Source organism: Gigantopelta aegis, chromosome 4 (genome assembly GCF_016097555.1).
Source record: "Gigantopelta aegis isolate Gae_Host chromosome 4, Gae_host_genome, whole genome shotgun sequence".
In the NCBI taxonomy this organism is placed as follows: Eukaryota; Metazoa; Mollusca; class Gastropoda; order Neomphalida; family Peltospiridae; genus Gigantopelta; species Gigantopelta aegis.
Genome location: NC_054702.1, coordinates 42825938 through 42852421, shown reverse-complemented (window position 1 = coordinate 42852421; position 26484 = coordinate 42825938). Strand labels below are relative to the sequence as shown.

At 33.7% G+C, this 26484-nt stretch overlaps 1 protein-coding gene across 2 annotated transcripts in view; it reads left to right on the top strand.

The window, feature by feature from the left end:
- The window catches only part of LOC121370577 (AT-rich interactive domain-containing protein 2-like), an 82753-nt gene extending 57060 nt beyond the window's left edge, over positions 1-25693 (top strand). Inside the window, exons 17-21 of one of the 2 annotated variants that reach the window (XM_041495893.1) lie at positions 1710-4239; positions 8822-8957; positions 11018-11194; positions 17808-17899; positions 19856-25693. In XM_041495893.1, coding sequence (XP_041351827.1) covers positions 1710-4239; positions 8822-8957; positions 11018-11194; positions 17808-17899; positions 19856-19961 — 3041 coding nt within the window. In that variant the 3' untranslated portion in view covers positions 19962-25693. Of the gene's footprint in view, positions 1-1553; positions 4240-8821; positions 8958-11017; positions 11195-17807; positions 17900-19855 lie in introns of both variants that reach the window. The other variant, XM_041495892.1, reaches the window with a different exon arrangement.
- Positions 25694-26484: the final 791 nt, after the last annotated feature.

The window sequence follows — 26484 nt, the reverse complement described above, 5'->3', positions numbered from 1 at the left end:
GTGTACGAATCCTGATTAATAAATGGCCGATTGTCTTTTATTTATTTTAAATCAAAGTTGGGTCATTCACTTATGAACACTACCGGCATAGCTATTTTTAGTAATTGTTTTCATGTATTTTCCTCGTAATGAGCAAATGCAGTGCACACGGTTAAGTAATAAATACATTAAACGTATGTAATAAATAAATAAATTATATAATAAATAATTTATACCCACCCAAACCACCTCTATATAACTATTTTTCAAATTAAATTATTTTAATGATTTATTTATTTTTCTGTATGTTTTTCACTTGCAATTTAGACACATCACATCGGGTAAGATCACAGAAGCTAAATAAAGCTGACATAGCCTATTTATACACAACAGACACATGTAGTTGTAAATACTGACATACAGACGACACAATATGACAGACATTTGTTTACTTTTCGCATGCAAAAATCGATGTCAGAAATCTTCAGATGTGGATAAAATTATGCATTATAAGCTCTTGGGGATGGGAGAGTGGGGAAGGGAGGAGCACAACAACAAAAACTCAAGTTGACATATCTCAGCAGTCTTTCTATGTTGAAATTTCATTTGGAAATGACCTAAATACATGCCACACACGAGGCGTGTAAAGCAAATGCTCACGTTGAAAAAAAATCTAAAATGTTCAATTAATATACTGTCAGCTAATAGTGTGACCATCTGGTTTTAGAGGAACAATTTATATTAACTGAACACATTTGGACTTGTCTACTGTTCAATTTAAAGAGGTAAACATTAGTGTTAAATGATATGTTGGTCATTTGAGCCACTTGGAACACTTCGGCCAATTTACAGATTCTCCGAGGAGGTCAGTGTGTATAGATAGCATCATCAGGCTTGCTTAAGTCTTATTAATGGACAAAAGCAACTGTTTAAGTACTGTTAAGCCACTACTGCATGATAGGATCCAAAAGCTATACATTTAAAATATGCATTTTTAAATGTACAGCATCAAACTGATTCAAAACAGAAACATCAAATAAAAATGACTGCTAATATCAAGTTTTAAATATCAAAGATTTACAAATGACAAATTTGTATGGGCAATGTCCATGACAAGTTATTTCTAGGTTTGCAATGCCCTCTATGTAGATACTAACCATAAAGATATGCAAACCTGCCATTACAATTAGTACTGATTACCTATCGGAATCCTTAACTGTAATTGTGCAGTCGCTAATCCTCTGTAATGGCTTTGTGAATGCAAAATATACTACTTGGCTTTCGCTTGGGGAAAAAACATTCAAGAAAAACCAGTGAATTTATTCTTTTCAATAGATGTCATATCTAATTGTAGTCAGTATTACTATGGTAAATTTAAGATGTGCATAAATTGTTTATCATTACATATTTGGTATATCCTTGGCGAAAGTGGAGTAGTATAGTTTTCATGGTGTTATTGTTGCATCATTGTTTGACTTAATAATCATTAAGTATTGTGGTTTTGAGTTCTTGTGTCAGTGTTTTGTAGTGTGTGTTTGTATGTTGTGTAGCACTCTTTTGTTTCTTGCTTTCAGTTTCTAAAACATGCACTGTGACTCTAAGCTCAGTTCGTGGCTGTTCTCAATTGAGCCCTAACCCTCCTCCGATAGACTTAACTCAAACACCCACCCTCAGACAACGTCTGATGGAACCATCACGGATAATTTTACAACAGCCCCTTCTTCATACAGGTGTTGGAAGTCCACAGTCTGTGAGTGCCATTCCATTGCAACCAACATCTACGAGTGGAGGGTCATTCGGTAACAATAAAACTCAAGAGGTATCTCGCCCTTCTAAACCATCTACAAAATCATCCAAAACTCTATCATCTGTGATAACCAGTGCTGTTCCCATTGTTTTGAATGTGGGAGTCAAGCCGACAACTTCCACGACAGGAAATGTACCAAATCTTCCTCTATTAAAACCAAAAACTGTTCTTCAGCAGCATCTGCAGACACCACCGGGGCAACAGAAAATTGCACCAAAACCAGCAGAGGTGTCTATCCACCATTACCACCCACAGCAGCAACAGTTTGTACAGTTGAACATAAGTGACTCGACAAATCCAAATCTGATTAAAAGCTTGCTTGCAAAGAAACTTAATCAAAATATGGTTGTGAGACAAACTCAACCATTTTCTAGTCCAAATAATCTTGTCCCAGCAACAACAAGTCCGCTGCTTATTCTTACCGATCAAATTACTCTGGCATCACAGTCCATAGCTGATGTGGGCCAGCCTCAGGTTGCTTCATTTGGGTGCCCTCAGGTTGCTATGAATTATGAATTTGGTCAGCATAATAGCAACCAGAGCACAGACTCTGGTTTGTCTAGAAATAGTGTATCAGTGCAGTCTACAGCACAGCTGGAATATCCACAATCAGTGAACGCTGTTCAGCAAATGTCGCTGAATATTCTGCAGACTATTTCAACATCTGTGAACAATTCTAGTCCTTTAACAAAATCAACTTCTCCAAAGTCTGTTAAAAAGAAGAAGGCAGAGAATTCAAGAAAAGAAACCTGTTCACCCTGTCCAACTTCGCCTACAACCTCAGTGAAATCACCTCGTTTATCATCTGAATCACATCCATCAACAACGTCTGAGTCGAGACCTGCATCACCCCGATCAGCTTCTCCACGTTCACAGCCGTTTGAGCTGGAAGTCTGTGGAAGAGTGGAACGTGCTAAAGACATTGTTCAGACTGGTGCTGAGACACTTATTGAACGAGTGGAAAATAAGTGCTTAGAACAGTTGCATGAGTTGCAAAAGCAAATTTCAAAACCGTCCATTGTTAGTGACTTATCTACAGTTTCACCATTAATTGATGAGGAAAAACCAGTAACCAAAAATGGTATTAATATGTCGAGTGGTCATTCTTCACCTCTTTCTGAAAACGTTTTGAATTCTAGTGCATTTGTGAGTGATAGTTGTGCTACAAATCTAAGTGACCTTTCAACACCAATTCTAACCAACTCGATTAAAGTACATTTTGTAGACAAGCCTTTAGGAAAGGTTAATGACCAGCATAATGCGAAAGTGATAACAAAAAGCTTTGACAGTTGTGAATTGCCTTGTGATCCATTTGCGTACATAGATAAAAAACTGGTGAAATGTAGTGAAAACAAATCACCTGAACAAAACCCACCTGACAAGTGCAATATGACAAACAGTACATCTATTGGCATTACAGACGTAACACAGGAAAACAGTTCAGAAAACTTCTCTTCAAAAGATATGGAAATGGACTATTTAAATGATCAAAATAGCTTCTTGGCAAATGCAAACAGCATTCCAACTGGTTTGGTGAATGGTTTGAATTCTCCAATGGACTCACCTTCAAGTATTGATCAAGACATGCCTCCATCACCAATAAGTGAGTATAAAGAAAATGGCACAGTCTTCAATGGACAGGAGATTAGTTCATGTAAAGGTGATGCTGGTAATTCTGTGTCCAAACGGTTTACAAAAGAAAAGTTGTCTAAGTTAATAGGAAAATCTGGCAAGTTGAATGGCATTGCTATTCATCTGGGTAATGGTGACTATTCAGTCGAGGAAAACATGGAGGTTGACAGTAAACGTGATTCAATTCCTAAAGGTTTTCTGGAGAGTAACATTGATCAAAGGGTTCCCCTACATGGTCAGCCTGCTGTTTGTAGCATGACTGAATCTAATGTAAAATCTCAGGGCTTACGTTCAGACAGTTCTGCTGCCTCTGTGAAGTCTACCGGCATTGTTTTAAATTGTGATATGACTGGCAATGGTATTGGAATACATTTCATGTCTAGTCAGCAATCTCCTATGGTTTTGCAAAGTTTGACACCAGAACAAAAGACTTTGCTGCTAAAGCCTAACTTGCAAATGTTTAAAGATAAGACAGAAAAAATTGAAATTTCAATTGAGAAAGTTGAGAAAATTTGTGATACAAGGCACATTCCTACACCAGATACTAGAGATGGAGAATTGAGTTCAGATAGCTTTGCATCATCCACTGCAGAGTCGATTTCTGAAAAACATTCCACTCCAGAAGCATTAACAATGCAGACTTTTTATGTTGATTCTGACAAACCTGATAATACTGTGATTAGTGCTAAGGGTGAGAAGAAAGTTAAACCAAGAAAACGCAGTCGAAGTAATGCCAGTGCAGGAAGTTCTGAGCCCAAAAGTCCAGCAGTTATGGTGCCCATTGGTCCAGAATACATTTGTGAATGGGAAGGATGTAAGAAGTAAGTACCTTTTAACATTTAAGGTTGCACACCACCATTTACTTTTGCATGCTTTTCTAGGGTTTAAGCTGGACACCACAAATTGATAGCAATTTGGTAAATTTGGTCAGAAAATCTGCAGCCAAATTCAAGTAATATTTAGGTAAACAGTATTATTTTCAAAAATATTTATATACTTACAAACGACACATGGTTTTCGAATTAGCTTTTTGGAGAATTGGTAATTACATACTATTTACCAAATTCAGCTTCAAATTGTATTTGGTGGATGACCACTTAAACCCTCATTTCAATACATTTTCAGTGTCAGAATATATTCTGTGAAAAATAACTATCAGATGGCTATGTAACTTCTATTTTAGTGAGAACTCTTTGATAATTAAGTTGCCAAAAATCATCAGAGGTTAACAACGAAGTATACCACTTGCACAGTTGTTATCATTTAATAATAACTATAATAACTTCAAAGAAAGATTTGAAAAGGCTTTCAGTATTTTGTATTTAATGAAGAACTGTTTTCTAAACCAGACTATATTAAAGGGGCTATTCTGAGTTTTGAGTTCTAGCAAGACTTCCATTTGTTTCCCCTAACAAAATAAACTCATCATGTTCCTGTTTCAAACACTAACGTATAAAGCATTAAACAGATAAATACATTTGGAATGATCTTTGGTTGAATTATTTTAAATTTTGTTTGGCCATTGGAAGAAATAATAAATTAGTTCATACAAAATTATTTTAAACAAAAATTAATAATGACATACTATAAGACATTATGATGTACCGAAATGCATTGGTTATAGAGCTATTCATATTCTAAGCAAGAAAATTTTAGTAATGTAAATATTTTATTTACCAAAATGTTTTTAAAATGGCTGCAAACTCAGAATAGTCCCTTTAACTTTAAAGGAGACCGGACACCAAAAGACATGTAGTGTGTAATGGATTAAGTTAGTGCCAAAGACCGCATTACTCTAACGCCCGGCTCGCTGCGAGGCACCAGTCAGCTGCGCATCTTAGGTTTGGGGTAAAAACAGAAGTGGGCGGGATTATGTATAGATCTGAACGAAAGCGAGGCAATACATCATCGGTGAGAGTTACCAAGCAATACCGGTATACGTGTTGATTCTTTGGTTGTGCCTTTTAGTCATCTTTTCTTCTTTTTTTTTGTCTCCAGGTTATAGTACATTTACAATGTGAAAATTAAAACAAGTGTGTACTTAAGATATACATTAAATAAAGGTATTGCAATTTGTTCACATACGAATATTTAAACTTCACATTTATTTACCTATATTTACCAAATTAATTTTCACCGACAGCCCATAACGACTCCATACTAACGTCTCTTGATCTAGTTGGTTTGTTAACCTTATAACAAAACACCTTCAAAACTAATTATTACGTTAGTTAACAATGTTTATAGTCAGTTCAGTATATTGTCATTAAAATTAAAATGCCAACACTTTCGCAGGAACAACATATGTACTGTGGCCAGAAGGAATGATGGTTAATTAGTTTTAAAGCTAATGTCGATTATTAAAGCATAATAAAATTGTACTTTTCAATGCTTTCTGTATGTCATATTAAAAATACTCTACACCAAATAATTATTTTAATACCTACCCTGGGTTTCTGCCAGAGGGTGCAGAGGGTAAACTTACATGTATGTACTAAATAATCTCAGAAGTTAATGTGTGTGTATATATATATATATATATATATATATATATATATATATATATATAATGTTTTATTTTTTTGATAGATTATAGTAACATAATTGCTGTTTAAAATTTATAAAAGTGCATGAAATAAAATGTTAAATAAAAAAAACATTTCAAACCTATAACCACCCAATATACTCCTTTGAATATATTTAGTTTTTACAGGCCCACAGGAATGACTTTGGGGGGGGGGGGGGGCACTGAGGGACCGGGTATAAACTTTACATTAGATTTTGGTTACAATGGGAGGGCCTGTTTTATTACGTACCCTCAAATTATTTTCTGGCAGTAAACCTGGTACCTTTGGCAGAGGTTGAAACAATTGATCGTCTAATTTTCGACTGTTAACATAAAATAATATAATTAATCACTTTTGGCATCTAGCAATTTAAACCAAAATTAACAATAGTTACCACATGGAATAAGCATATATTATTTTGTTTTACCTGTAATATATTTTCATCAGGACTTCCTTCTTCCTCCATGAATGATTAAAGAAAATAACACTGGATATATTGTAATTATTTTTATTTTATTCCAATATATAACAAATGTGTTTTATGTCAGTATGTGGAGCAAATTACCTGAAACAGTTGGTTTGAAATCATGATTACAAAATCCTAAAGATAAAAGGAACTGGTTCCTAACCTCACCCTCTACATAGTATCTACATTTGTATAGGCCTGTAGGAACGATATTTGAAGTGGGGGGAGGGGGAATACAGTCTCTAGTGAGGGATACAAACTAGATTTCTATCTTTATATCATTGTTATTTATGCAAAGTAGTGAAAACTTAAAACATACATTTTCATCCTAGAGTGTGTGGTGGAGAACAAGCCCCTAGGCCCGCCCCTCCCCAGTTCCTACGGGTCTGTTGTATTTTATATTAATAAATGCAAAGACTACATAATAATATTGTCGATAAGACATATTAGTTGTAAAGTGATTGTCAGTATGTGGCAACAGTATAATATTTCCCAACATTTCTGTGTTTCTGTACCCGGCTGTGGACAGTTTCGGCAGACTTGTAACACACTTTCTTAATAATAAAAAATACACGGTTTAACCAAACACATTAAAACTTGGAGGGTAACTAGTTAAGAGAACAAAGTTTTTTGTTAAATTATTATATCTTGCTTTGGTGAGGAGGGGACGCTTTTTGCAAATTTGCGAAATCGGCCTATGGAATATCGACTGACGTGTCATATTTACATCTATGCTGAACAAGATTTATGATGAAATATTATTAAATTTTGTGTGCTTTTCTTCTAATTAAGTCCATTTGCTTCAGTTTACATTAAAAATGTCATCAAAAATTATGTTTAAAAAAATGCTTGTAGTCAATGACCGTGTGGCTTCCTTGTCTTCGTCAGCAGTTGATTCATCCGAATTTTCGTCTAACACAACATTTCCAGGATTAGGGACAAAGTCTCTGATAGGTGGTTCAGACTGATACGGTTTGATGCCATTAGCACAAGCTGGACACAATTCTTCATCACTCGAATCGCTAAGTTCGTCCATGCTGCTTGGTAGTTCCTTCAGTTTTCATCTCATCGATGACGTACGGGTCTAGCTCATCAATTGTAGACAGTTTCCGGCAAACATCAGAAATCGGCAAAAAAATAAACCCAACCAAGACTGGCATGCTTAACTTAGTCAATAAGGGGAGCGCAGTAGTTGCATGTTGTGGTTTATGATGGCAAACAATTCATTACGCCGTGTATATGGTTTGGTGTCCGGTCTCCTTTAAGCTTCTACAAGTAACCACACCAAAAAATTGTGTTTATTAAAAAAAATAATGAATTAAAGTTTGTTACCATATGTATAATAATTGAAGACTGGGTTCAGTGGTATAGTGGATAAGCCATCATTCTTGATACTGGTAGGTACTTAGTTTGAATTTTCGGTATGGTACAATGGGAAAGTGTGAGGCCTCTTCACTGACTTCTGTCTCACTAGCCGCTAACCTCTAACCAGTAAGTTGCCCAACCAATGTAGCTGAAGTGTGCACAGGTATTTGAACCCTAATTGGATATAATCACAAACATTTTAAAAAAATTAAAATGAAATAATTGAAATTTATTTCATTGTCTATAAACCTTTATAGTTTATAGTTCAACATGACCAAGTTAATAAAAACTATACAAAGCACACAATAGTCCAGCAGCCAAATGGGATTTTTTTTTTTTTTTTTTTTACTAAACCTGGAAGTTTTGTATATAAATTTTTTTGTCAATGGATTTGTGTGGACAAAGGTGTCTCTTTTGAGAATCTGCCTGATGAACTGTGATCATCGTTGAAGGTTTTGAGAAATTCAAGATGTCATCTAAGATGGCCATTATTCCATGTCTTCGGCTGTAACATCCACCATATTAAACCTAGGATTATATTTTGGTGTCTAAGCATATATTTTGGGAATGGAGTAATCCATTTTAACCATTTACTAGATTGATCTAGGATTGCATGATAGGAATTTCAAGATGGCCACCAATATTGCCTCATATTTATATTTTGAATATAACTTACTTTACAATAAATTTAGGATGATACTTTTGTGTCTAGTCATAGGTTTTGTAGGTAAATATTTAAGGAATCCATTTACTAGATTAATGTGGAATGTCGTAGGAATTTCAAGATGACAACCAATATTACCCAACAAGTTTGAGCCTTTTCTGGCTTATGTAATCGGAAGCACACTATTATTGTGTTTGGCCTAAAGATAAAAATTATTTTCAGAAGTTTTATTTATAAGGTGGATGTTAGAAAATTATTAATTGTAATTGTAAATAGCACCTGTAAATATCAGTAGATTGTGATATCACTGACATTGTTTTTGGACTTAATTTCTGTTTTAGGTGTTTTGAAAATTCGCGTGCTGTGTTCTTTCATATTAGTCACCATCATGTGAAAGAGGATACTGATGGATTTTGTAAGTGGGAAGGATGTGAAATCCTACAAAGGACTAGATGGTCACTTGTCACCCATTGCCAGGTTAGTAACTTCATAATTAGTAGTAGTTTATGATTACTTAGTGTTTTAAAGTATATAATTATGGTATAAATGCAGCATGTTATAAATGCAATCTATGTTTGTGGAACATGCATTGTTTTTATACTCTATAGTACATGACTCCCATATATTATGTACTCCAGAATGCATCTAAAGGCAACTAAATTTTCTAAAAACAATTATGGGGAGAAATGTCCCCTGAACCCCCTAGCATTCTTGCTCCCATCCGATACTCAGTTTACATTAAATTATTTTGCCGATCCTCTGAACTCAAATCCTGTGGGAAACATTGTATCCCATACCTAGCACAGTATCATGGCATGATAAAAATGGTATTTTTGTTTTCTAAGCAAGGTATAGTTTTATATTTACAATTAGTTTACAAATGACCATTGAAAATAAAATTTCCTGCTCAAAAATAATTTATTAAAATGTATGTGTGATAGATCTGTACTTGTGAAAAGTATTGTGAATAAATCAAACCGTGGACCAAAATCGGAAAACAAAATAGGGAGATACATGTAGGGGTGGAAGTGTGCATATCCTGACAGTGTTTTTACCATAAAGACATTTTTGGGTATGGTTCTATGGAATTGAATGCAACCACAGTCAACAGGGGGTATGGGGGGGGGGGGGGGGTCTCCCCCAGAAAGAAATTGGGTTATGTTTAGGGTTTGGGTTAAAAAAAAACATAGTAATGATAAGCAGGGTTTCTGCCAGACGGTGAAACGGGTATGGGGCCATACCCAAAATATTTTGCAGATTTTTTTTTTAAGTTGCCCTTTTAACAAAATTAATTACTCTTATCATTACTGTGTGATTTTCTTAACCCTAACACTAAACTTAACCCATTTTCTTTTTGTGGGAGACCCCCATACCCCCTCTTGACTGTGGTTGCATTCAGTTCCATAGTGCCACACCCAAACATTTCTTTCTGGCATAAACACTGATAGGGATAATTAATTTTGTCAAAAGGTTAACTTTTTACAAATTTGGGTATGGTGCCATAGCCATTTTACCCTCTGGCAGAAACCCTGCCTGAATATCTATCATTTTATAAACCCTGCCTGAATATCTATCATTTTATAATGTATTATTTTCAAGTTACTATATTTAAAACTTTCTGTTCGTATGTAACATTTAAACTGATCTGGTTTGACGCCCTACTTAGTTTTGCGTATCATATGTGATACTGGTGGGCGTATCATATGTGATGCTGGTGGCTCTCTAGGGTTAAAAGTAAGTAAGACATCAGAAATGCTGTAAATTGGCAATAATATTGGTTTCATAAAAATCAGATAAGAAATGAAGTCTGTAGAAGTCATAATTTCTATTTTTAGTACTTTTAAGACAGAGCAGTAAAACATGAACTCATTCAAGATATGATCCTATTCTTATACATTTGTATATGTGAAGTTTCATGAAAATCAGATGAGAAATAAAATTGGTAGAATGGTGATGTTGTGTCATGTACAGGCCAGATGTTATACCCCCTCGATGACTCATTGCATGCATGGGGTAATTACCAGCATTTCTGTCAAATTGAATATGAAGTTGAACCTGAAAATTAACCTTATTCTTAAACCATTAGTTGTAAAATAACTCGTATTCAGTATTTCAATATATATAAATAAATAAAGATTAGAAAGAGCTGGTTTTACAGATTAAAATCATTATTACATATCAAGGTCATCCCATAAGTCAGAATGTATCATTCTAGTGACAATAGGGTCAAGACCAGAATCCAATTCTAAGTGAATGTTACAAAAGAATATTTATAAAGAATAAAGAATCTGTCTATTCAGTCGTTCCAGTCAGTATTCTACAGCTGGTGTAACAAAGGCTGTGGTATGTACTATTTTGTCTGTGAGATGGTGCATGTAAAAGATCCCTTGCTGCTAATCGGAAAAAGTAGCCCATGAAGTGGCGACAGTGGGTTTCCTCTCTCAATATATATTAACCATATGTCTGACGCCATATAACCTTAGTTAAAATGTGTTGAGTGCATTGTTAAATAAAACATTTCCTTCCTTTCTATTCAGGATCATCATTGCTCAGAAAGTGCATTGCGGGCAGCTACAATACGACGGCACCAAGCAGCTCAACGAGGATCTGTTGTCCCAGCAGCTCCACCAGCCAACATTCTTGTATATCCACCAGATGCTGCTATGCAGGCCATCAAGAGGTTTTCTGTTCGACCCCCATTTACAGAGTTCCAGGTATACAAATAAGAAAGATTTATTAGCTTTGCATATAATTGTTTTACATAAAAGTCCAAAATATTTGGGCCTAATTTTTAGTAGGCCTCATTTCTGTAATATATGGTATTTATTTTTAGAGTAGTTTACTGAAAACATTTTATTTTCAAAATTTTGATTAATTGACAGTTGCTAAACAATTTGAAAATATGATAGGGCTGGGGGACCTTTTCCACAGTAGAAGTATGTTGTTTAACCATGTAATTGGAAGAAAATGATCAGAGAATGGACCTATATTGCCGGTGTGAGAAAGATGCAATGTATTCATTTTAAATCAGCTTCGCAGTCAATATCACTGGGCCCCTGTTTTTTATACCAATTTTGAAAATTATGAAAAATTGCACACATTTAGCACCTTGTGTAACCTAAACTTACGGTATTACATTGAACAATAAACGTCTTTGAACTTAAGGTTCAAAATTATTGATATCAGTACCCATTTTTTTTAATACAGAAATTGGGGATTCGTGAAAATTTAATACTGCAAAAATAAAGTATTTTACAGTACTTAACTAATCATTGATTCAGTGCATAAAACTTGGCACAACCGATTTTGTCGTTCGTCTGTCAGTTAAGCAGAACCAATGTCAACATAAATGATGGATCGTTTGTGCATAAGCTGTAATTGTTCGTCAAAAAATCTAAAAAGATGTGTTGGCTAAAAAATGTCACTGTTTTTGGAAGGAAATAATAAAGACAATGGGCCTACATTGCCAGTGTGAGAAAGATGCAATGTATCCTTTTTAAATCAGCATACAATCAGTGGTGTAGCAAGGGAGGTATAGGGCAATGCTGAAATGTAATAATATAATATAATAATAAATTCTTTATTTAGTGAGGGTAACACAGTTAGCAAAAGCTAATCTTCCCTGAGGCCCTCAGGTACAAACAATACAGAATTACAATGCATACATTTATGAACAAATAGAAAATACATATATGGCAATAAACATATGTACAAATGATATTATTTTAGAAAATATTTCTTGAGTCTATATTTAAAAACAGCAGTATTTGGCGATGATCGGATAGCTTTAGGCAATTTATTCCAAAGTACTGGTCCAGAGTAACTGAAAGCATGTTTAAATAAAGACATTTTAGGTTTTGGAATTAATAGATTTCTATCCTCTACATTTCGAAGGTTGTAGGGATTGTTTTCTCCAACATATATTAATAAGTTTGAAAGATAGTTTGGGGCTTCATTGTATAGACATTTATAAATTTGTAAACATTTGTGATAGTGGATTCGTGTTTCCATTGTCATCCATTTTAACTGTTTAAATAGTGGGGCAGATGGAGTAATAGGATCTACATCTAATATCATCCTTGCAGCTCTCTTTTGCAGTTTTAGTAAACGTTCTAATCCATCCTGATTACAGTTTCCCCAAATTACACAGCAGTAATCGATGAGTGGTAAAATATACCCATTGTAGAAAAGTTTTCTTGCATCTAAATTTAAATACCTAATGATTTTTGGTAACAGATACAGACGTTTAGAGATCAGGGAAGACACATGTTTAACCTGATTTGTCCATTTTAAATTATTATCAACTTTAATTCCTAAAAGTTTTTCGCATTCAGTGTGTTGCAGACGTTCTGAATTTATTATAAGAGAAATATCATTTTGGATTGTAACTTTTTGTCTTGTTCCTATAGTCATATATTTGGTCTTTTTTGTGTTTATGAACATTTTATTATAGGAACACCATTTTTCTACACTATTCAGATCTTGCTGTAGTTTATCTTGAATTTGAGTAACAGTTTTCCCTGACATGAACATTGTTGAATCATCTGCATACATACTTGTGGTACAATGTTCAATGTATAGTGGAAGATCATTTATGTACAGTATAAAGAGAAGAGGTCCTAGTATGGAACCCTGTGGAACACCATAAATAATGGATTTAGGTTCTGATGTTGCCATTCCTATAGTGACTTGCTGTGTCCTGTTAGTTAAATAAGATTGGAACAAGTTAAGAGAATTCCCTTTGCAGCCATAAATGTTTAACTTTTGAATCAGAATTGAATGGTCCACAACATCAAAAGCTTTTTTGAAATCAAGAAATATGACTCCATTTAGATTTCCTTCATTCATTTCATGTAACCATTTATCAGTTATATCAATAAGTGCTGTTTGGCATGAGTGTTTTGGTCTAAAACCTGATTGAGATGAGTGTAAAAGGTTAAATTTTGTTAAGTAATCATAAAATTGCATGGAGATATGTTTTTCTATTAATTTGGACAGTGTTGGCAATACAGATATTGGCCTATAATTTGTAGCTTCAGTTTTGTCACCAGTCTTGAAAATTGGAGTAACTTTAGCATTTTTAAAACATTGTGGATAAATACCACTGTCTATTATTTTGTTAAAAATAAATGTTAACGAAGAAGCAATTGCCAAGGCACCTAACTTAAGTATTCGTGGACCTAAGTTGTCATCTCCAGATGATTTATTGACATTTAAGTTCTTAAGCTCATTATAAAGATAATTTATTTGTACAGGAGCTATCTTAAACTTTTCCTCATTTGGGAGTCTCTCTTTTACAAAACGTTCCACTTTCTCGAGATTTGGCATATCATATCCAGAATTTGTTCTCAAATTTTCAATACAAGAAGTAAAGAAGTCATTAAATTTGTTTGCTATGTCGGTCTTATCCTTAAGTGTTGTTCCATTGTCAGATTTCAGCTCTGCTGGACTTGATACATGTGGAGGATTTAGCTCATGGATACATTTCCATAATGATTTTGGATCCCTAGAGTCATTCACCACAGCAGAATAGTAGTTTTGTTTGGCTTTGTCTGTAATTTGTTTAGTTTTGTTCCTCCACACCTTATATTCATCCCACATACATAGCTTGTGATATCTGTCTCGTAACTGTCTGGCTTGTGTTATTTCACAGGAATACCAACCTGGCTGCTCTTTCCTCTTGACTCGTTTTGTAACTAAAGGGGCATGCTTGTCTAATACATTGTTGAAAATTTTGTACCATAATTTTAAGCAAGTATCTAGATCCTCCTCAAATTCCACAGAATAAAATGGGGCATCTAGTAAATCATTAACAAACTCCTCCTCATTTAAATGTTTACAATTTCTGTAGGTAATAGTATTGTGTGCATTTTGTTTTGTATGAAATTTGCCATTTCTTGTAAAGCAAACAGGATAATGGTCGCTAATTGAGTATTGAACAACATGAGATTCCTGTACTTTGCTACGATTGGTTACATATATGTGATCAATCAGAGTTTTAGAATTTTGTGTTATCCGTGTTGGGTCAGTAATTATCTGTTGTAAATTGTATATTTCTAACATGTTTAGCCATTTTTGAGGTGTGTTATTTGCTAACAGGAGATCAATGTTAAAATCACCAGTGAGGATTATATCAGAATTATAATGCATTGCTAACTTAATTTCCTCTTCAAGCTTATCAATCCAGGCAATGGGAGATTTTGGAAGTCTGTAGCTAAAACAGAGTAAAAAAGATTTTTTATAAGTAGGTTTGATCTCAAGCCATAATGTTTCAATATTACTTACTTCAAATTCAGTTTTTCTTTCAAAAGTTAAAACATCATTTAAATATATTGCCCAGCCCCCACCTAAGTCACTGGTCCTATCTTTTCTTATCAATGTATACCCAGGTATTGAAATGTGGTCATTTAAAATGTCACTTGTGAAAAATGTTTCACAACATCCAAGAATATCTGGGGGATTTGTAGTATGAAGAAGGTTAAACCTTACTTCATCTAACTTGTGTTGTAATCTATTTACATTATGAGAGCATATTTTTAGACCTTTGGAGGTAAAATTGAATACATTGATAGGATCATTGGATAGAACATTGGGGGTTTCATTACAAAGAACATATGTACAAGAGATAAGTAACAATAAATATATACACACACATGCTAATCTGTGACTGACACTAAAGTCATGGTGAGACTGAGGAAGGGTTTGATCCCTTTCACAGAGAGTGTTATTTACACAGTCCACAGAGGAAGTTACTAAACACCCAGGGTGTGAAGTGTCACAGTTTGTATCAGCAGGATCACTAATAGTATAAACGAAGGACAGGGGCGAGGTATGTAATCTGGTAGTCACCTCTACTAATCTCTTAATTACACAACTGGCATTAATTGAAGTTAAAGGACAACAGCTGTTTTCTTCCAGTGTTACTGGCAAATCAGGGGAATTACAAATACAGATACAATTATCACATTCTTGACACAGAGAACTCAGTGTGTCGAATCTGTTTTTTAATGATAAATGAAGAGCACTGTCTTCATTAACCACACTGGATGCACTAACTAATCTTCCCACCACACACTTCGCAATAATCAAATTTAAGTCACTTGTTGAGTCCGATGATATTTTATCCCTCTGACCTGAAACAGGCCCCAAAACATGGTTTGCATTAGCAATACATGCACATCTAAACAGATTATAGTAAGAACAGTTCACTGTGGTATTACATCTGTTTGTGACAGTTATGTTTTTGGCTTGTTCTTCCTTGCCAAATCTTCAGAAGTGTCGACAAAATTTTCCTTTATGTCCAAACAAACCACAATGATGACATTTTAATTTTCGCCCAAACCTACATGATCCAGTGTCATGATTATGTTCCCCACAGTTCATGCAGGTCTTTGTTGCAGTAGCAGTTTTCATAATTCCAATAATGTTATTGATGTTCTTCAGATACCTCGATGTGCCCTTTCTATTCAGATGTATTCCATCTCTTACAAAATACATGCTGTACTCACTCTCTGCAATAGTTACAAACTGGGGAATGAACATTATACACAAAAGTTGCACAGATTTTCTAGTACAATATTTGCATCATGAACACAAATGTCTGACCTTGGTAAGAGTCCTGATACAATGATATTGGCATCCTTGTTTGCAAATGCCCTAGCTGCATACAATAAACTCTCGTAGTCTTCTTCAAAGTTCTGTAGACTTCTGTATCTTGCAATATCATTTCCTCCTACCTGGAGGATGATGTTCTTGTAGCTTGACAGGTCCCGTTTCATTAACTCACCAGCTATTCTGTCAATTGTTGCACCCCTGATGGTTAACACGTCGGTATCACTCAGGCCTCTAGGTTTTATTCCTTTTAAAATGGAGGATCCTATTATCAAAGTGTTTTTGCCTTTCCTTTTATAATCCTTGTTTGAAGTTGTAGACTTTGTGTCCAAATCATTGTTAATGTTGTGTTCAGTATCTGTTGATTTGTTTTTGTCTGTATGCAACACACTGACATTACTGCTCTCTACAACTACTGGAATATGTTTAGTTTGTTCCTTTTGTATTACAACATCCATGGAAGGTGGAGATGGTTGTGTCGTTTGTATTTCTGCATCCATTGAAGTTGAAAAAGTTGGTGTGGTTTGTACATGTACATCCATAGAAGTTAGTGATGTAGTTTGACAGCATTTATCAGTTAACACAGATGGCTCTGTCTGGCATTGCATGTCAGTTTGCACAACATCGGTTTGACACCCAGCATCAGTCTTCTTTAGCGTTGGAGGGACATGTATTAATATGTTCATATTCAAAAGACCTCGAGAGTTCCGTGATCATGTTGATCAGTTCTTCTCTGCTCTTTCCTGCATATGGACAGTTTTCTTCATAGTTTACATCTGTAACACTAAAAAGGTCCATATCTTTTTGAAAAGGAGACATGCTTTCCAGCAACGATTGTGGGCTTTTGTACGGTGTAGAAGACTGTGGTTGTGTTTCTACTACATGCATGTTTGGATATCCTGGCTCTAACTGTTCACAGTGGCATACAAAGTTGTCTAACCAAGAGTAGATCTTCTTACCTTGTATGTGTAGCTTGTGTGTGGTACAGTATAGAGTGGCTGTCACCGATGCATCTTCTGTCTTGTATACTGCACCATTCTGCACATTCTTTTTAATTAAACTCAAATCCTTGTCCAGAATATTTTCCACTTGTTTGTACATATATGGTGATATTCGTACAATGATACTCTGTTTCTTTGGGGAAATATCCAAAAATACAGGCACATCCTTGGCTGACATATTGATATCCTCTGAAACTTCTTCATTTGAGTTATTTGAAAGTTCCTCATTTTGATTTAATTGAGAATCATCAGTAGAAAAAAAGACCGACTTTAACAGTGTTATTGAGCTGTCCAGGAAAGACATAATCCTCTTATCCTGGCTCTAATCTCAGAGCTCACAGAAACACAACCTTCCACCTCGGTGCCTACACTAATCTTTTCTTTTCACTAATGGTAGCTTTCAAGTTCATCCTATCATACAATTTTTTTTATAAACATTTTTGTTGGTATTTATGAGAGGAAATTTGGTGGAGAAAAGCTATGAAAATTGTTCATAATAGATTCTCATTTAATTACCATGGCCCCACTAACATTTTTATTTGTATCTGAACTACTGAAAAAAATTGTTTGTTGTAAACACTAAAACCACACGGATGATATATCGGTTGTCTGAAAAATTATAATTTTATGTACTGTGATTTTAGTGTTCTACTGAAACTGATGTTTCTTGATATGTTGTTGTATTATTTATATATTATTTGCATTGTTTGTATAGGATTCTCGAGAAGGACCAGTGACCAAGCATATTCGCCTTACTGCTGGACTCATTTTACGCAATCTTGCTCGCTACTCGGCACTGGGAAGAAGGTGAGGTCTTAGTCATTAACCATGTTATATTACAAAGGTATATTACTAAACAGAATTTTTAGTACAGGCCTGGAAGTTGGAAGTAAACAAATTGGTGGTGTCTGTCAAAATGACCTTTGTCAATCAATGTGTGCCTGTAATAAACAAAAACGTGCCTGTCGGTAAATGTTGAAATAATGTTACTGGTGTCCTTTATTAATTATGTACTATTATATACTCATAGAACTACTTTACATGATTCAGTTAAACCCATCTAAACAGTACACCTATGGGCCAAATTGAACTCAATGTAAGAAAAGAAAAGGGAAAAAAAGTCAAGATTTCGACGGGGTTTGGATTGAGGTAAAAATGTGTGTTGTATTCTGTTCACTATTAAATATAGAAAGATAGCAGTTAATATATTTTTTATAATTGAGACATAAAAATAGAACAATTTTTTTAAATAAAATTTACAACACAGGTTTCCTTCTTCTTTTTTTTCATTCAAGCCAAAATAGAATTATATACAATTTTTTTTTTTAATTTGTGCTGATATGAGATATAGATCTTATGCTATACTTGGTAACTGCTCCAGGTAGAGAATGACATGTTTCATGGTGATTGTGTTGGATGGTATTGTCCATATAATGCAATGTTGATTGTTCTTGTCTTTGGTGAAAAGCTTTCCTTTTAACTGACTCCCTATTTTTTTAGGACACTCCACACATTTAAGAATAATTTTTTTTATCCAAGTTAATTTTTATCTCGGATATTTTAAATTTAACATTGAATCATCTAATAGTGATAAATAAAATAAAATTAGCAAACTACATATTTGTATTATATTTTCTGTGATTCCTGTAAATGGAAATGATAGTAGAGGCTTCACGTAGCCATTTGCTCTTGAAGGGTTTGTGACAACTGTGCATTATATTCTTTTCAATTTAAAAAGTCTTGAGCACTATTAAATATTGTTATTGTTGTAATTTACTAAATTGACAATTCCATCTTGATGATTTTCATGTGCTCATTTTTGTTGGTTCCAGGAGCAAATTGGAAATAACCATATTTTGTGATCATAGAATGTTATGTATACCAAGGCTGTTGTGCCCAACAAATATCCATGAGATTATAGATCTTCAATTTGTGTAAGCAAGTAACATGGCCATAGATATGACCATTTTGGCAAATCATTCACTGTTGATTTGCATTTATTTGTTTAATGACTCCTCAACACATTTTAAAACTATGGCTGTTTGGTGTCTAACGCACAACATTTAGTTAAGTGAAAGAGATGGATGGAAAGAAATGGAATATTTGTTTAATCACATCTCAGCACGTTTAAGTTGTGGGATTTTTTTATCTTCATTTGGTTATGAGAGAGATATACAGACAGACAGAGCTGCCTCAACATAGATTACTTCTACCGATAAAGCAGCAAGGGATTTGTATATGCACTTTCCCATAGACTGTCAGGATGGTACATATCTGTGTACCAGTTGTGGAACACTTGACAACCCCTGCAATTAGGAAAATGGCCACAGCAAAAAAAAATGCCATTAAAAAACCCCCACCTACAATGGCTAGGAAAAAAATGTCAACAAAATTACTACTGCGTGCAAGTCAGTATATTCTGATATTACAGTGGGAGATAACTGAAAGATTTGACATAATCCAGCCACAAGTGTCAGTGCCAACAATTTACTGTGCTGAACTTCATGCTATAGTGCAGACAGATAGTGTACAGAATGATAATATTTAAACTTTTCCCAACTAACTACCAGCTTCATTCATTTATTTGCAGCCAAATGGGTCTTGTTTGTTTTTCTCTCGAGCTTCCATTCTGAATGCATGCAACTTCCCTCTTATGCAAACTTGCATAGGTGATGAGGTTTGCTACCATTTAATTTTCACTTTATTAGGTTGGTATCTTAATATTATGGTATCTTAATATTATTATTATTATTATTATTGCAGCTTGATCAAAAAGAGAGAAAACCATTTGAACTATCAAGCAATGAGTGCCACTGAGTCGTCAACAGCCCTTGCTAACTGTTTGTGGGAAATTCTACATGACCATTAGATTGCACCACCAGGCCCCTGCATATCTGTGGTTGGTAGCTGCCATACACTGCCTCATGCACATCTACGTAGGACATCAATCATGTTTTAATACCACTTTGTCTCATCCATGTATATGTACATTCTTAGAACTATTCATTGCATGGTGCTGTCCATCCATGTTTGTATCTACATTAATAAAATGTGCCATCAGCTCAGATGCAAATAAACATTGCTGTTATTCAATTACATGCATGATTATTTGACTGTCGAAGTTCAAAGAATTATAACATTGACCATTTCGACCCTTTGTATATCATAACCAGTTTCATGAATTATTATTTCATTGTTGTTTTCATAGCCTGTATTTAAATACATTTCATCATACATGGCATTTTAAAGTAAATTATTGCATATGGTGCTGCTAAGGTTGTCAATTGAATGTAAAGCATTGTTTGTATTCTTCAATTGGTGTGACTTGTGAATCAAACCCTTATACAAAGAAAATCAATTTCCATCATTTTACAAGCTGATCTCGTGGCTTGAATAAATCAACGTTAACTGTAAAACATGAAATTAATGTGTTTATAAAATATTGTGAGAGCAAAACACAACCATAAATGTACATATTAGTCTGGGCATGGTGGTAGCTGTATGCTTTGATATACTCCTATGATGTAAGTGTTGTCAACAACTAGCTCAAGACTATCAGGTGTGACACTTTTCAAGTACAGCATTTAAGAAACAATATTGTCTGCAGTAAAAACGGGGCGACCAACATGCCACAGAACAGTTTTAGTGTCATCATCCCTGGCTTTCTTTCTTTTCTTGATTGTATTCACTGATAACTCAAAGAGCAGTATCTAGCTCGGTCACTAGAATCCTCACCTGAGGTGCTTACAATATAGGATCGAACCACCTCAGTGGACCCATTCAGTAGCCATTGATTAATAAATCGATGTGCTAAGTGGTATTGTTAAACAAAAACAACTTTAACTGATAACTCAGTCCTGGTTAGATGACCAATTTCATGGCAAGCCCATTGTTGTTGATTAATAATGTAATAGTATTGTAGTTATACATAACAAGTAGATGCATAACGATGTTAAACATATCGCCCAAAATAATAATTTTTGTCAATTTTTTTCCACAATGGAATGGCATTCTGTCCGGTTACCTTCCAGAGAGCCAATATTTCAACTTGTTTTTTAAATAATTTTCTGGATATGAAGATGCCGTTCATCACTGTTTTAAAGGTAGTCTGAAATACACAATTTGATTGCCATTTTCGGTGTGTGTGCAACATATAACTTTATAAATGTGACCTTAAAACTGTTGTTACACAAGTATGGTTTCAAGGTGTAGTTTGTTCCAGCTGAATGCAAAGGATATCATGAATATGTTGGTGAACAGTTAATATAAAACTACTAAAAACAAATGTAAATTGAATTAAGTGCCGAAACTTTCTAGTTCATATCAGAATTAGTTTCCTAAAATCCATTTATGAACAGAGTAGTGAACTTCTTAAAAACATAATTTGTTCTCTGCTAAGCTGACCTCTGTAGGTTATTGAAGGCTAATAATAATTGACTGTTATAAGTGAAACAAAACTGCACTTGGTTATATTGGTTATATTTTGAAATTAATGTGTCTGTTACGTCCTCACATTTTTACATTTTAATTTCTGTGGCACATTAATTCATGTTTTACAGTATTTAGCAAATGGTAAGTAATGTTGAATGTATGAGGTGTAGATTCATGAAAAATAAGTCACAAGCTCTATAGGAATGAGTTAATTACTTTTCACGAATCCACATTTCCGAGTGCATTCTCCAATTTAATTCATTATTATTAATTTTTTTTAAATTACATGACTACTAAATTAACTTCTATTTATCTTTTTTAAGGAAAACATTTGTTAAAGTGTCAAGGAATATTAACAAAACTAATAACCCAAAACAATTTAATCCTTTCGGACCTAACCTGAACCTGAACGATTCAGTCAGTAAAGCCTAGATGTACAATGTTTACAATGTATGCGTTCTGTTAGTAGTGGTTTCAAATCCCTGACCTGAATGCATAAACAGTTCAAATTGCATTGTTTCTCAGGTGTTGAGTCTTGAAAAATAATCTACACCTGGAACAATAGTGTGACGTCACAGGTATGGATTAAATTAGGTTAACTGGTATCTGCAGCTGACCATATTAAATAATTTTGATTTAAATGGTTAAAAAAAAAAAAAATTATTTAGAGCATAATGTTGAAAATGCATAACAATTCCGCTATGATTTACATTTCAAGTGTGTGAGTTTTCTTTAGTGAGCATTAGTGAACAACTTCCACATTGATGTGATTTCACTATCATTAATGACCTATTTTTGTGCAATAATAAGCATGAACAAATCTACAGCATCTTAATGTTGACTGTTTTTATGTTGTAGTAAACTATTAAAGCAGTTGTTTTCATTTACTTTACAATGTAAATAGTTACATGTAATTGAGTTACCGTAATATTTAATCATTTGGGTGGTTTTAATGTTTATTTTTATTTAAAAAAAAAAAAATTGGGGGTGGTGGTGGTACGGGGTATGGATTTGCTTCCACAGATTTCCTGTAGTTTGCCAAACTGTTTTTTAATCTTTGAGTCTTAGACCGAGGTAAAGAGTGTTGGTCTTCCACAAATGCCTGAAATTAGTGGCTGTTCATATTTGCTTGAAAAATACATCATCTTTAAATTTAAATATAAGTCACGACAAATGTTTTGCTCAGCCTGGGTCAAGAACAAAAATTGCCACATTGGAATAAAAAAAATTGCCACATTAAATTTTGACTAGTAAGTCTTTTTAAAATCCACACCTTCCATATCCTCCCCATCTATATGCTTTATCTGTATGACCAACATGTCCAACCAAGTGAAAACGATGTGTGGTGGTCCATAAATTCCATATTAATAATACACCCCCACCCCACCCCAATAACACAATTTAAAGAAATGTTAACCCTATTGTCAAGTAAACCATATAGCCCAGCGGCAACATTGTCACTGTTTGTATATTGATTGGGTGGAGTGAACTGGACAACCCTTCAAGGTATTTTGGTGGCTGATTATTATTACTATTATTAAAAACTCGATTTCATGTTGAATAGATGTTATATTAAGATGTAATATAAAAGTAATTTTATCCTGACCCAGTATAATGAGTGGTGACTAGTTCAGCCTGCTATAGAAATAGATAAAGTAGGTGTGCTTTAAGTACCTTGTGTTTATTTAACTATTAGCAGACGACCATAAGGTGCAGCAGGTGAGTAAAATTGAATGTGAAAATTTCAAGTTGAGAGATATTTGGGTATGGTAAAAAAAATGTACCTAATAGAATAGAAAACAGTACTTTTAATTACACAGTATTGTTAATTGTTAATACTTTTTAATAAAAAATACTTCTGTCAATGAAAGCTACTGCAAATGATGTGACTTTTTCCCCAACAGCAGCGACATCATTAAAGTTTATCGGTAAAGAGTTGCGTTTACATCAGTATCTCATAACCTATATGTCCTAAGTCAATGAAACATAGTTTATAGTTGGACCTATGGGTGTTTATCACAGTGTGTGTGAAAATAATTAAAAGTTAATTTATTAAATATTTTTAATTAAAATACATTTGCATTCAGGTAAACGTTAAAGTTTTGTGTTGAGCTCCATTTCTCACAAACTAAGTCCTAGATCGATGAAACTTATTTAATAGTTGTTCCTAAGGATGGTTATCATAATGCATGTGAAAAGAATAAAAAATTAATATAATATCTTATGGATGCAACTATCAGTGATACCGAATAGGTTTATGGTAGGCGAGACATTTAATTCCGTGAAATTGTTGTCTTAATCATAACATTGTTATGGAAAAGTGACATGCTAAAAGTGTTATTTTTAGGCACAATAATTTGCTCTTTTTTTTTGCAAAGCAGGTGAATATCTTGTTTAAAAAATACTAAGGGAATATTTGTTTTGTTCTTTTTATAAATATTTAAAAACACAAAGTCATTTGGCAGAATTTGAACCTACTGCATCAATGTGCATGGCATTTGACAGTCTACAAACTTAACGCTCAGCCACCAGGACCCCACGGAAATTAACTACAGTTGAGAATGTGTACTGGAATAAATTAACAAATATTTTCTTCCTGTAATAACTTGTGCACAATGAGATTATATTAAAAATTGTAAAATGTAAAAAAAGAAAATTTAATAATAATTGAAACTTGATTATTGTTACAAGATAGGCAATCAAGCCAGAAGTTTGTCATGTAATAGACAAAACCAAATAGTGTAAGACAGGTGATAATGAAATATGTTTGCGTACCCATATAAGATTACAATTTTTCTTCAGCTATAACTCTGACAAATTGGATACCAATAAAGATTTTTATGTTGAAAAAAAGGTTTCTACATGCTTTTAAACAAAAGTTAATTGTGTTATTTTCTAATGGGGAACAATTAATTTTAAAGAAATATTAGTGGCGTTCTTGTCACATTAAAATTTTAACTTAAATTTTGAGAATATAGTGTGTAAAACTTGCTGGTTGCATCCTTTTTGAGACTGCCCTGTGTCCAATTTGAGTTTCTAAAACTAACGTATCTGCTAGTCATGATAGATCAAAGTGGGCAGGTGTATTAAAAAATGAATTAACATTGGCATTTTTGTTATTACTTTATGAATTGTGATAAGTGAATGTTAGTGGTGGATCATAGATTGTTTTGGGGTATATATATATATATATATATATATATATATATATATATATATATATACTACAGAATAATTAGACAAATTTTATCGGTAATGCTGAAAATATACGTTCATTTAGCTAAAGTAAACCTTTATTTAGTTGTGGTGTAGAATTTCAGCGTTTATTTTTAAATCAGTATGTATCTCTTTATTTCAACTATGTTTTGGTTTAAGAGGATCAATGACAAGTACTTAGATCACGAATACTAGTACTTATTTTATGTTTAATAATTTTAATAATTATCCATATTTTGCTTCTTGTTGGAGGGGGTAGGGGTAATGTTAATGGTAAGGTTTATGAAATTATGTTTATAAAACCTAGCTTGTATATATATATATATATATGTATGTAATGTGTGTCATCTTGGATGTGTTAATTGTAATAATATTGGTTTTAGTCAAAATGTCAAAACTGATGAATGTTAGAGTTAAGCATAATTTGCTTATTTCATCTTCAGGATAGGGCCTGAATGCATTCATAACTAAACATATATGCCATATGATTTGTGCTTCATTTTTCAAATTCATTTCATTGTCATTTTCACTATTTCTACTTCCATGTTCATATTTCATTGTTTTTCCAGTATTTGTACTTTAATGTTTATATCCTATGTGTTTATGTAGATCCTGATTGAAATATATATACAAGTATGACATGTTTTAAATGAACACCTGAAACTATTTATTGGGGGAAAAGTCTCCTTTTTTACTACATTATTCAATACTTACATGATGTTAGATTTCTATGACTGAGGTTCTGTTTGAAAGTCTTTGTCATAGGCAATTCAATACTTTTGTAAAAAAAAAAAAAAAAAAATGTTTTAAGTATAAATAATAATATAAATTTGGGACATTTCCTAAATTATGTGAACTTTTTGTAGTATTTTCTTTGCATTTTGAGGATCAATGATTCCGTGTCATTGTTCAAAAGGTTAAATAAAAATATTATTGAAAAAAAATATATATATATTTGTGGACCTATTTATGTGAGTTTTTCTGTACAGAGTATTATGGTGCCATACAGACCTCGACTTGAAACAACTGCAGATTATTAAAAAGGATTCGATAATAAATAGAACCCATTGCCAGTAGCAGTATCCCAAATAAGCAGGTCAAAGTTCAAAGTTTCTCCCAATTTTTAGCAGACCACTGAATAGAGCCATGCCTACCATTGGTGAGGTATATGACAGGATTTGTTTTATTTTTAAGTAAATGCCTGTAATTTGTAATTTTGAACTATATACAACTATAACCATTGTATTGGGTTTTGAAACATGCAGTATGCCACTGTAATTAGCATAAAAAAAATTTGAACCGAACTGGGATAGTCGATGATGAATACATAAAAACATACCGGACCCATTTTTGGTCAAAACATACCCTTACTTAGGTCAAAACATGCCCATGTTTATAAATTTAGCTAGAAGTGGTACTAGTATTAAATGGGAGAAAAATCTCCCATCACCATGATATAATTTAAGCCAATAACCAGCAATAATTCCAGATGTTTTGTTGTGTTATATATGGAGGCAGAATCCAAGAAGTGGCTTAAAGTAGGATTTCGTTCTACCTGTGAGTCGAAGCGACCACCATGGTTATTCCAATAATTCCATGTGCTGTATCATATTCCAGTGGATGTCAACTTTGAAAAGGGGGTCACCAGGGGTCGTTAAAGGTAAAGGGGCTACACATTTTAAGCAAAAATTTAATTTTCATAACCTTCCTTTTATGTCGGATTACTTATCAACACAAACAACACA